Source organism: Carcharhinus amblyrhynchos, chromosome 16, assembly GCF_965287045.1.
Source record: "Carcharhinus amblyrhynchos chromosome 16, sCarAmb.v2.hapA, whole genome shotgun sequence".
Taxonomy (NCBI): Eukaryota; Metazoa; Chordata; class Chondrichthyes; order Carcharhiniformes; family Carcharhinidae; genus Carcharhinus; species Carcharhinus amblyrhynchos.
In genome coordinates this window covers 35,799,320-35,811,826 of record NC_137339.1, presented here as the reverse complement: position 1 = coordinate 35,811,826, position 12,507 = coordinate 35,799,320, and the positions used below count along the sequence as shown (strand labels likewise).

At 40.2% G+C, this 12,507-nt stretch overlaps 1 protein-coding gene and 1 pseudogene across 4 annotated transcripts in view; one reads left to right on the top strand and one right to left on the bottom strand.

Moving 5' to 3' along the window:
- Positions 1-12,507, top strand: part of ripor3 (RIPOR family member 3) — a 207,591-nt gene that overhangs the window by 160,820 nt on the left and 34,264 nt on the right. For 3 of the 4 annotated variants that reach the window (XM_080204443.1, XM_080204439.1, XM_080204442.1), the window contains 3 exons: positions 7,226-7,355; positions 7,663-8,325; positions 10,071-10,210. In XM_080204443.1, coding sequence (XP_080060569.1) covers positions 7,226-7,355; positions 7,663-8,325; positions 10,071-10,210 — 933 coding nt within the window. The remainder of the gene's footprint in view (positions 1-7,225; positions 7,356-7,662; positions 8,326-10,070; positions 10,211-12,507) is intronic. The other variant, XM_080204440.1, reaches the window with a different exon arrangement.
- Positions 9,099-9,306, bottom strand: LOC145354122 (U2 spliceosomal RNA; annotated as a pseudogene).

Below are 12,507 nucleotides of genomic sequence, written 5' to 3'. Positions count from 1 at the left end.
ATGAGGAGGATGCAAATAGACTTGGACAAGCTAAATGAATGGGCAAGAACATAGCAGATGGAATATAATGTGAATAAATGTGAAGCTATCCATTTTGGTAGAAGAAACAGAAATACAAAATATTACTTAAATGGTTGTACTCAAAGGGACCTGGGTGCCCTTGTTCATGAGTCACTAACATACAGGTGCATGCAACAAGTGACAAGGAAGGCAGATGGTATGTTGGCCATCATTGCAAGGGGACTTGAGTGAAGATGTCTTGCTGCAATTTTATAGGGCCTTAGTGAGACAACACTTTGTGTGCCATTTTTTGTCTCCTTATCTAAGAAAGCATATATTTGCCATAGTGGGAGTGCAATTGAGGTTCACCAGACCAATCCCCGGGATGATAGGATTGTCTTATGAGGAAAGATTGAAGAAACTTGTCCTATATTCTCCAGAGATTTGAAGAATGAACCGTGATCTTACTAAGACCTACAAAATTCATAAGGGCATGGAAGTGCAGAAGTTATAATGCTCAGATTGAAGTTTCATAGTTTGGAAGTTAACTTGTGCAGAAGTTAAGGTGTTCAAGTTAAAAAGTTCATGCCTTCTTTATACAGTAGTGGAAAATGCTTATCAGCTTACTGACTTTCAAAAGGAGTCAGTCTCTGCTACTTTTTTTCATAGGTTCCATAACATTTTCCTTTTTCAGCATTCACCAGAGGGTGAGCAAGACCAGATTTTGTCCATAACAAATACCAAAGGCAAGATATGAGGATATGCAACGCAAATGAAGGATTAGCAGAAGTCAATTTTCCATTGAATGAGAAAAGGCACAAAGCCAGGATGTAACTGGCAAATATGTATGTCAATGAATGAAAGATGTGAAAAATCTCTTGTTCCCGATATGCTGTAATTGACTATAACTGCTGAGCTGTTTCTCTGTAACCTCAGAATTGCTCTGGTTATCCAGAGTTCTCCTTATGCATAAGTAAGTAAAGGCCTTGCACGGGATGCATGGTGTCCAGCGCTGTTTGTGTGAAGAGTCTTTAGATTGCTGTAACCCAAGAGAACTCTAACAATAGGGTGGATATAGATATAATGTTTCCCTTGACTGGTGAATCCAGAACCAGGGGACATGGTCTCAAAATTAGGGTAAGGCCATTTAAGACTGAGATGAGGAGGAATTTCTTCACGGAGGGTGGTGAATTTTTTGAATTCTCTACTCCAGAGGGCTGGAAGCTCAATCATTGAGTATGTTCAAGACAGCAATTCATAGATTACTAGAGACAAGTGGCATCAAGGGATATGGAGAGAGCATGGAAAAGTGATGTTGGGGTAGATAACCAGCTAATTGAATGGCAGAGCTGACTTGACAGGTTGACTGGCCTCCTCCAATCCCTACAAATTGGAGTCTGTCCCATATTATCGTAATTGGCAGTTTTCAACAAATTATGATGGGATTATATAACAGAAATTAAGTACGAGACTTGCAGGAAGTACACAATATGTCTTATTTCAATTATTCCTTCAAAGTCGAAAAGGGAAACAACTTGCTATGTTGGGCTCATAGTGTGCTCTTGGACGTCTACCAATGCTGTTCTTTGTTTTATTTCTTTACTGTGAGATACATAAGTTGAATTGCACTCTTAGGGCCAGAATTTTCTAGGCCTTCATGTTGGTGGAATTTTCCAGTCCTGTTGATGTGAACAGAAATTTAAATGACTTGCCAGCCCCACCATAGGAGAACCCTCTATTGGGAGATATGACCTTTTTTTTCCCCCTTTCCATTCTCCATCCTCTTCCATTCAATATGAACTAACTGAACTGGGGATCTGATTAATGGTGGATTCAGCAAATCAAAAAAATAAATCTTTCATGGATTCCATACAGTTATTTACTCATAAATGTAGTAAAAAGTCTGACAACACCAGGTTTAAGTCCAACTGATTATTTGATAGTAAATTCACTAGCTTTCGAGGTTACCCTCTTCGTCAGGTGAATGGAGACTTCTGGCCTCAGACAGAGCATATAAAGCACAGACAGTTTACAGATTACTGATTAGAATGCGAATCTTTACACCTAACCTGCTGTTCAAGTCCTAAAGTGGCCGACAATGTGAGTGGAAGGAGCACTGATCACAGGTTAAAGAGATGTGTATTGTCTCCAGACAGTACAGTAAGTGAGGTTTTGCAAACCCAGGCAAATCACGGGGGTTACAGATAGTGCGACATGAACCCAAGATCCCTGTTGAGGCCGTACTCATGTGTGCGGAACTTGGCTATCAGTCTGTGCTCAGCGACTCTGCGCTGTCATGTGTCGTGAAGGCCATCTTGGAGAATGCTTAACTGAAGGTCAGAGGCTGAATGCCCATGACCACTGAAGTGTTCGCCAACAGGAAGGGAACAGACACTACGACAACGGATGAATGAACATCGCTCGACAATCACCAGGCAAGACTGTTCCCTTCCTGTTGGCGAACACTTCAGTGGTCATGGGCATTCAGCCGCTGACCTTCGGGTAAGCATTCTCCAAGATGGCCTTCACGACACATGACAGCGCAGAGTCGCTGAGCACAGACTGATAGCCAAGTTCCGCACGCATGAGTACGGTCTCAACAGGGATCTTGGGTTCATGTCGCACTATCTGTAACCCCCGTGATTTGCCTGGGTTTGCAAAACCTCACTTACTGTACTGTCTGGAGACAATACACATCTCTTTAACCTGTGATCAGTGCTCCTTCCACTCACATTGTCGGCCACTTTAGGACTTGAACAGCAGGTTAGGTATAAAGATTCGCATTCTAATCAGTAATCTGTAAACTGTCTGTGCTTTATATGCTCCGTCTGAGGCCAGAAGTCTCCATTCACCTGACGAAGAGGGTAACCTCGAAAGCTAGTGAATTTACTATCAAATAAATTGGTTGGACTTAAACCTGGTGTTGTCAGACTTTTTACTGTGTTTACCCCAGTCCAATGCTGGCATATCCACCTCATAAATGTAGTCAGAGTTCTGAAGCATTTTTTTTTTGGTCAGGCTATCTTTAAATCTATATAAGAGATTTGTTGAGGATGTAATCATTAGGTTGTACGAAGGGGAACCAGTAGATGTAGTGTATTTAGATTTTCAAAAGACATTTGATATGGCGCCACATTAAAGGTAAAAGTAAGAGCTCACGGTGTTGGGTAGCTTGGGCAGAAGATTGGCAAATGAAAGGAAATAGAAAGTTGAGATAAATAGATTACTTTCAAGTTAGAAAACTGTTACTAGTGGCATGCTGCAGGGATCAGTGGTGGAGGTTCAACTATTTACTTTTCATGGTAAGGACTTGGATGAAGTGACTAACTGCATGATAGCCAAGTTTGCAGATGACATGAAGATAGGTGGGAAAACGGATTCTAAGAAGGATGCAAAGAGTCTGTAAAGGTATATAGATAGCTTAGGTGAATGGGCAAGCATTGAGTATAATGTGAGAGTGTGAGGTTGTCCACACAAGAATGCAGGAAGAATAGAAAAATAGAATATTATTTAAATGGAGAGGAATTGCAGAATGTTGCGGTATAGTATGATCTGGTGTCCTTCTACTTGATTCACAAAATGTTAGCATTAAGGTACAGCAAGTAATTAGGAAGACAAATGGACTGTTGACCTTTATTGCAAGGGGGGTGGAGTGTAAAAGTAGGTAAGTCTTGCTATGGATGTACAGGGCATTGGTGAGACCAACCTGGAATCAAGTTACAACTTTGGTCACTTTATTTAAGGAAAGATATACTTGCATTGGAAGCAATTCACTTGGCTAATTCCTGGGGTGAAGTGGTTGGCATGTGAGGAAATGTTGAGCAATTTGGGCCTCTACTCTTTGGAGTTTATAAGAATGAGAGGTGATCTTATAACAATCTGATAGGGCTTAAGATTATAGATGCTGAGACGGTGTTCTATCCTATGGGAGAATCTAGAACTTGAGGGAACAGTTTAAAGATAAGGAGCTCCCATCTGAGATGAAATGAGGAAGAATTTCTTCTTTCAGATGGTTATTAATCTTTGGAATTCTCTTCCGCAGATAACAGTGAAGGGAGGGTTATTGAATATGTTCAAGGCTGAATTAGACACGTTTTTGATTGACCATGGAAATAAGGACAATGGGGCATAGCAAGAAAGTGGCATTGAGCTGACAATCAATGGGCGGCACGGTGGCACAGTGGTTAGCACTGCTGCCTCACAGCACCAGGGACCCAGGTTTGATTCCCGGCTTGTGTCACTGTCTGTGTGGAGTTTGCATGTTCTTCCCATGTCTGCATGGGTTTCCTTTGGGTGCTCCAGTTTCCTCCCAGAGACCGGAAATTTTCAGGTTAGCTGGATTGGCCATGCAAAATTGCACCTTACTGTCTGGGGAACTAACTAGGGTAAATGAATGGGGTTATGTGTATATGGCCTGTCAGTACAGATTCAATGGGCTGAATAGCCTCCTTCTGCACTGTAGGGATCTATGATCTAATCAGATCAGTCATAATTTTATTGAATGGCATAACAGACCCAGTGAGGCAAATAGCCATCTCCTGCTCCCATCCATTCTGATATTATTTTCTTTCAAGCTTAAGTTTGGAAGTACAATCAAGATCTCATTGTTTATAATGCAGAATTGCCTAAAAACAAAGCATGGAGTTTATATTTGCAAACTAAACATTTGGTTAGAAAACTGAAATTCCTTCGAGACTCATTTCACATTTTACAGATTATTTTAATGGGCTAACGTGCAAGAGAAATACTACGGATTAGATTTTTCCAAAGATCTTTGAAAATAATGGATGAGACCTGGTTCTGGAATGCCTGCCCCCATTTTCCTCAATGGGGACAGGGAATGGGAGGGGAAAGGTGACTCTCTCATTTGAGAAATGTTGAGTTCAAACAAACCCATTTGCAAAGAAGCAAAGGTCTTATGCCGCAGTGCGGGAGTTATAAGTGTTTAATAAGTCATAATTGCTCTTGATGGACAGATTAGATCAAATTATTTAAATGTTTTGTCCTTTACAAATGGAAGAAAATTGCATAGCCATGTCTGTGAAAATTGAAAGAAATCCATTCTCGCAATTTTAAAAGCTCTATGTACATATTACACATCAATTTTATCATTGTAGCATTATTAATGCTTGGTTGCTTTCCAGAACCTATCATAGTGAGAGATTGTAAATCCACTGATTGATGGCTGAAATAGGTTATTAGAGAAATTTGGTGTGGGGTGATGAATACACGTGTTTGCTTTTATAAAGGAATAAGTACTTAAGGAGATTTATGTATATTGAATGATCTTTGTAATCAATATTTAAAACTTAATTTTATTTCATCCCAGCATGGCTCTTGATGTCCATCTATGTATGATGGATGCTCAATGAGCTGGCATGGATGGTGTAAGGGCAAAGAGTAGTTAGTGGGAGGCAAGGGTTGTCGTGAGTTAATAGTAAGTTGGCATAAAGGCTCTGAGGAGCCACGGTAATAGGAGCGTGTTTGTGAGTTTGCACGTATTCACATAGGGAGTAGGTGGGGTGAGTGGCAAGAATTAATGGGCCCATTGTTTAAGGAAGCAACTGGGACAAAATTGCAGTGAACCAAGTCTTGATATTTAAATAGCCCACCTTTGCAACCAGCAACTCCTGCGATTGGCCTGACTATACCCTACAACTGCCACCACCTCAACCACAAGCTCTTCCCCACTTTGGTGAGAATCATGCCATTCAGAGATGTTTTTCCTTAGCGGATCTGCTGAGCTGAGTCCATTATTAAAGATGAGATCGCAGAGTACTTGGAAGTGCATGGTAAAGTAGGACTGAGTCAGCACGGTTTTGTCAAGGGAAGGTCAGGTCTGACAAACCTGTTAGAGTTCTTTGAGGTGGTAACAAGGAAGTTAAATAAAGAAGAACCAGTGGACATGATTTATTTAGATTTCCGAAAGGCCTTTGACGAAGTACTGCATAGGAGACTGTTAAATGAGTAAGTGCCTATGGTGTTAAGGGTAAGATCCTGGCACGGATAGAGGATTGGCAGACTGGCAGAAGACAGAGTGGGGATAAAGGTGTCTTTTTCAGGATGGCAGCTGGTGACTAGTGGTGTGCCTCGGGTCAGTGTTGGGACCACAACTTTTCACAATATTCACTAATGATTTGGAGGAAGGAACTGAAGATACCGTTGCTAAGTTTGCGGATGATACAAAGATATAGAGAGGGACAGGTATAGTGAGGAAGCCGGGGGGGTGGGGGGGGGAGCTGCAGAAGGACTTGGACAGGTGAGGAGAGTGGACAAAGAAGTAGCAGGTGGAATGCAATGTTGTAGAAGTTATGCACTTTGGAAGGAGAAATGGAGGCATACTCTATTAATGGGAAAGTGCTTAGGAAATTAGAAACACAAGGGGACTTGAGAGTCCTTGAGAATCTTGAACTAGGTTAACGTGCAGGTTCAGTCAGCAATTAGGAAGGCAAATGCAACGTTAGCACTCATGTCAAGAGGGCTAGAATACAAGAGCAGGGATGTACTTCTGAGGCTGTATAAGGCTCAGACCTCATTTGGAGTACTGTGAGCAGTTTTGGGCCCCACGTCGAAGGAAGGATGTGCTGGCCTTGGAAAAGATCCAGAGGAAGTTCACAAGAAAGATCCCTGGAATGGAGAACTTGTCATATAAGGAACAGTTGAGGACTTTGAATCTGTACACAAGAGTTTAGAAGGATGAGGAGGAATCTTATTGAAACTTACAGGATACTGTGAGGCCTGGATAGAGTGGATGTGGAGAGGATATTTCCACTAGCAGGAAAAACTAGAACTAGAGGGCACAACCTCAGGCTAAAGGGACAATCCTTTAAAACAGAGATGAGAAGGAATTTCTTCAGCCAGAGAGTGGTGAATCTGTGGAAGGCTACAGAAGGCTGTGGAGGCTTAAGATGGAGGTGAATGGGTTCTTGATTAATAAAGGGATCGGGGTTATGGGGAAAAGGCAGGAGAATGGGGATGAGAAAAATATCAGCCATGATTGAATGGTGGAGCAATGGGTCGAGTGGTCTAATTCTGCTTCTATGTCTTTTGGTCTTATGAGCTGGGAAATCTCCTGACTCAAGTCATCTACCTCTGGAGCAAAAACCCAACCCTGTCTGACAAAATTAAACATTTTTATTTCAGAAGTATCATATGGAAGCCTGAATTGAGGTTTTTAATGTTTGTGTCTGCTTTTAATTTCTCTCCTACCTTTGCTTTGTCACAGTCCATTTGATAATGATGAAGTTTCAGTAACATCTGGATCTATCACCAAATTCTCTTTACCAAGTAGGAAATGTTCTGTGTATAACTGGACACCTCCCAGCACCCCGAGCTTCAGGGACAAGTACTTCTCTGTGAGTATCTCAAAGCAAATATGTCATATTGCAATAAACAATGTTCTTCTGTAACTTTTGACAGTCAAGGTTAATAAATTAATGTTAATCTTAACGGGAAATAACTGCCAGGTGTTGACTTTTAAGTTTAGGATGTATGATATACTCTTGTATTGACATGCCTTCTGTTGACATGCCTTGTATAAAATAGCACAAATTGTGAAAAAAAACTAGTAACTTTATATGTCTCAATACGTTAACTTACTTATATCATAATACTGTCAATATGAAGGGTGTATTAATCCTTTATTTTCTATTCTATTACAAGCAGCACATTGGACAAGAGGATACACTACCTCTATTATGCAATGAAACAAAAGGAACTATTATCTTTAGTCATTTAGGAAATGGATACCACAATACACATTTGTCATCAGTGCCGGAGAATGAGAAATTTTACAATTACGCAAATATAGACAAGCAAGGAAACAGTCACTTCACTGATGACACATTCGCTACTCAAGAATCATCTATGGAATTATCCCATTGCTTGCAAGGAGCTGCCCCTACAGGAATGACCACACAATATATAAAAGCAAGCTATCCAAATCAAAAAGAATTTCCAAGAGATTTAGCACAAGCCAGACAATTTCAAAGTTGTTCAGCGATGGCAATATCTGCTTTGCATGTTGAGCCACAGCAGAAGCTTCAGCTGCCAAGTAGGAAATTTGTTGAATGGAACTCAACAGGCCACGTCAGAAATGCAGATCTCACCAAATCATTAGGTCCACAGAGAACTATGACAGTATTCAATACATATAGAAATAGCACTTCAGTGTCTTCTGGAAAGAATACAAGGACGGATTTTGTTTCAGTGAATATAGGAACCGTACTGCAAGAAATATTGATTATTCTAAGGACGGATCAAAAAAACCATCAGGAACTTCAGAATCTAGAGCAGCAGGTTCTGCATTTGAGAGAGAGCCTGAAGGTATGGTCCTAGTGTTTCTCCAACAGTGATCAAATCTGTAAGCTGGTATTTTAATATTGTCATGGAAAATACAGGTGGAGAATCTTTTAATAGCCTTCCTTGGTGATTCCATGGGTTGATCAGTCATAATCCTAAAAGATAGAGAAGGAATAGTGGGAACTAGGATGGAAATACTGATAGTGAAGATGTTTCAGTGTTGGAAAGCAGGGTTGCCCTTAAAGGGGCATGGAGAAAAACCACTTGGTTCAAGATCAGAAGGGTATGATTGCACTAATTGTGTTATCCTATAGATCTCTAAACAGTGAGAGAAAGGTAGAGAAACAAATTTGCAGGGAAATCAGAGAAATTTACAGGGAAATCAGAGATGTCTCAGGCAGTGGTAATTCTTGAGAACTTTAATTACCCAAATGTCAATATAAAAAGGTAAGGAGGGGGAGGAAGTTTCTAAAACATGTTCAGAAGAACTTCCTTTACTAGTATGTTCTCAGCCCATCTAGAAAGGTTCTGGGATATGAGGTGGCCAACTGAACCAAGACCCTCTGGGGGAACATTTGAGTGACCATCCTAAGTTTAGATTAGTAATAGAGAAAAACAAGTAGCAAACCAACATAAACCTTCTAAATTGAAAGAACACTAATTTCAATGTAATGAAAAGTGATCTAGCTGGGGTAAAATGAAATCAGAAATTGACAGGAAAATCTGTAATCGAACAGTGGGTGATTTGCTCTTAGATTGTGAGAGATTATGAAATGTTTTTATTTTTTACTCATTCTTAAAGTTACAAAGCCAATGTTCAAAGTGGACTGGGCAAACCCAAATTCATTCCTTGCTTGCTCCAAAAAACAAATTCAAATTCCAATTTAATCTAATTAGGATCCTCACAAAAGAGGCAAACAAGATCCAGGCTGACAAGACAAGGCATTGCATCCCGTCTTGCGATTGATCTGACACTTGATCTTAGCCAAAAGGCCAAGAAGCAAATAATGTCCTAAAGGATCTGGGTATCCTTGTTCATCAGTCGCTGAATGCTAACATGCAAATACATCAAACAATTAGGGAGGCAAATTGTCAGTTGGCTTTTATTGTAAGAGGACTTGAGTACAGGACTAAAGAAGTGTTGCTGCAATTATATAGGAAGCTTGGTGAGACTGCATCAGAAATATTGGCTAGGACACACTCTCAAAGAAGTGTCAAAGTCACAGGAAAACTGGAGTAAATCATGCTGTTTTTCAGTGGGAGTTCACACTAGAATCTCCCACACTCAGTGCAATGCAGAGGCTACTAGCGTGAATATCATTAGATTTCAGGGGGCGGGACCTATTCCCACCCAGGAGGCTGACAGTTCAGGGCCTCTGTGCATGCAATCTGGAATATGTTTGAAATAGGTCTCAATGTTCTAACTGTTCTTTTTCCATTTTATTGTGCTGTATTATCAAAATTCCAGTTGTGAAATATTTGCTTTTATTATATAACTTTGTTAAACCTGATAATGAGTCAGGAAAGTATATTGCATAACACCAGATTTGAGCAATAGGAAGCATGACAGCAAATTGTCTCATGTAAGGCACACCTTAATCACCTAGAAATGCATGTTGATACAATGTTTTTACTATATTATAAAGTTGTAAATTACTAATGGATAAAGTTTATATTCCATAATTGATGGTGAACTGCGATAGAATGAGGCAATTTAAACTAAACTGTTAGACTATTTTTGTTTTAAAAGTTGTTTTCTTTTAAAACAGAGGGAAATAACAGATAGCTCAAGTACATCTACTATCAGTCTGACTGTTGAAACAGTCTTAGAAAGCTTCAACTTCCTAAATGCTGATTCAAGTGAAGATAATCTTTCATGTTCCGGGAGCATTAGAATAAAGGATGAAAGGTAACAAAAAAAAAACAAACCCCATACCCATGCATTAATTGCCAACAAAGTGTTTCGAAACAAGACAAAGAAAATACTTGTTGAAAATATAAGCAAGTAATTGCAAGATGAGAATCAAATTCAATTATTCAGGTTATTTTAGTGTAATGCATCAAAAATGGGCCATTGGGTAAGATTTTCCAGCCATTCCTGCAGGCAGGATTGTCCAATTTCGCCAACTGCAGGTGCAAACAATGGGAAACACAATTGACAGTAAATGATCCCTCTGCCAGCTAATGGTCAGCCATCTTCAACACTACAAAACACACCATGGCGGGTAGGTGGGGTTGAAATCTCACCCAGTTTTGAGATTAGTCTTGGTTATGTTGATTGGAGGTGCAAATATTTAATTCTATTTTTGAAATGGGGTTTTCATAATGTATCCCCTTTGACAGTATTGCCAGTGTGTATGTGACATGTAGTAATTCTTAGGGATCTGCACTGAAGCCTCAGTTTTTGACCATATGGGCCAGTAATTTCTGACCTCCAGGGTGCTGCACCCAGAAGGTATGCCAGAGATATGTTGGGTAACTCCCAGACTCCCCTGCCACCCCACCCTGGAGGTTCTAGGTAAGGATTACACAGCAATTGCTTGGGAAATTCAAACTTCCGTTGGCAATTGTTTTGTACTGGGAACCATCTATTACTATAATTTAAATAGTATGCTGCACTATTTTCAGCCAGTCTCAGTTAGAAAGTCAGGTGCAAAAGAAATGACTGCATTTCAGGGTAAGGAATAAAGACTGGATGGCAGTCTGACTAAGACTATGGCAATCTGACTAAGTAAAGGCCAATATATTAAGAATCTGGATGAAAGAATAGAGAGCTGTACATCCAAGTTTGCAAATGGCATTGAGTTAGGAGGCACAGTAAGTTACAAAGATGTGAGCAGGAATTTGTAAAGGATCATAGACAAATCAGATGTGTGGGCAAAAGTATGGCAGATGGAGTTTAATATGGAGAGATGGTGAAATTTGAATGTAATAGAAATCTGGAATTAAAAGTCTAATGGTGACCATAAAACCACTGTTAATGCCAGGAATATTACAGGTAAAATGGATGAGTTAAGGGTGAGCATTGACATGTGGAATTGTGATATAGTAGCCATCACAGACGTGGCTGAGGGAAGGATAGGATTGCAACTCAACATTCTGGCACATAGAATCTTCAGGCAAGACAGGAGAGGGTGATAAAAAGAGGAGGCATTGCAGTATTAGCAAAGGAGTCAGTTTCTACAGTAGGGAGAGATGATATCTTAAAAGGGGCATCAAATGAAGCTTTGTAGGTAGAGCTTAGAAACAATTAAGGGCATCCAAATTGGTGATGTTTATTATAAGCCCCAGATAGTCAGTGGAAAGTTGAGGAGCAATTATGTACACAATTTGCAGAGGAATGTAAAAATAATGGCAACAGGGTAATTATATTTGGTGATTTCAATTTTCTCAACATTAATTGGGATAGACAGTGTTGAGGTTTTGGGTGGAGTGGATTTCTTGAAATGTGTAAAGGAGAACCTTTTTAGGTCAAATGTTGGAGGGGGGTGGGGGGGGGAATCCAACAACGGACAGCACAGTGCTGGACCTAATTCTGGGGAATGAAACCAGACGGGTTGTTGAAGTGGTGGCAGAGCATTTTGGTAATAGCAACCACAACATCATATACTTTAAAACAAAATCAGAAAATGCTGGAAAATCTCAGCAGGTCTGACAGCATCTGTGAAGAGAGAATAGGGCCAAAGTTTTGAGTCGGGATGACCTGACAAGATTTTCCAGCATTTTCTGTTATTCTTTCAGATTCCAGCATCTGCAGTATTTTGCTTTCATATTATGGTAAATGTAAGCTTGTTATTGTCAAAAAAAATAGACAAATTGCAAAAAGGAAGCTTTGGATTAAGGGAGAGTGGATTTTAGTAAAATAAGGCAGGATTTGGAGAAGATAGATTGGGAATAGCCACTTGTGGGGAAATCTACAGAAGAGCAGTGAACAGGGAGGGTACAGTCCAACAGTTCACTCTAGGTGGTGAGCAGAAGTAACAAGCCCAGAGAACCATGTATGACCAGGGATATTTAGGATATGATAAGATAGAAACGCTTTTTAGTGGGTACAAGGGAGGCAAATTAACAGAGGCATCATGAAATACAGAAAATGCAGGGTGGAGCTTAAGCGAGCAATTAGGTGAGCAAAGAGGGAATATGAGAAAGCCCTGGCTGGTAAAAGTGGGCAAAAATCCCAGGATATTCTGTAACTATATCAATGGG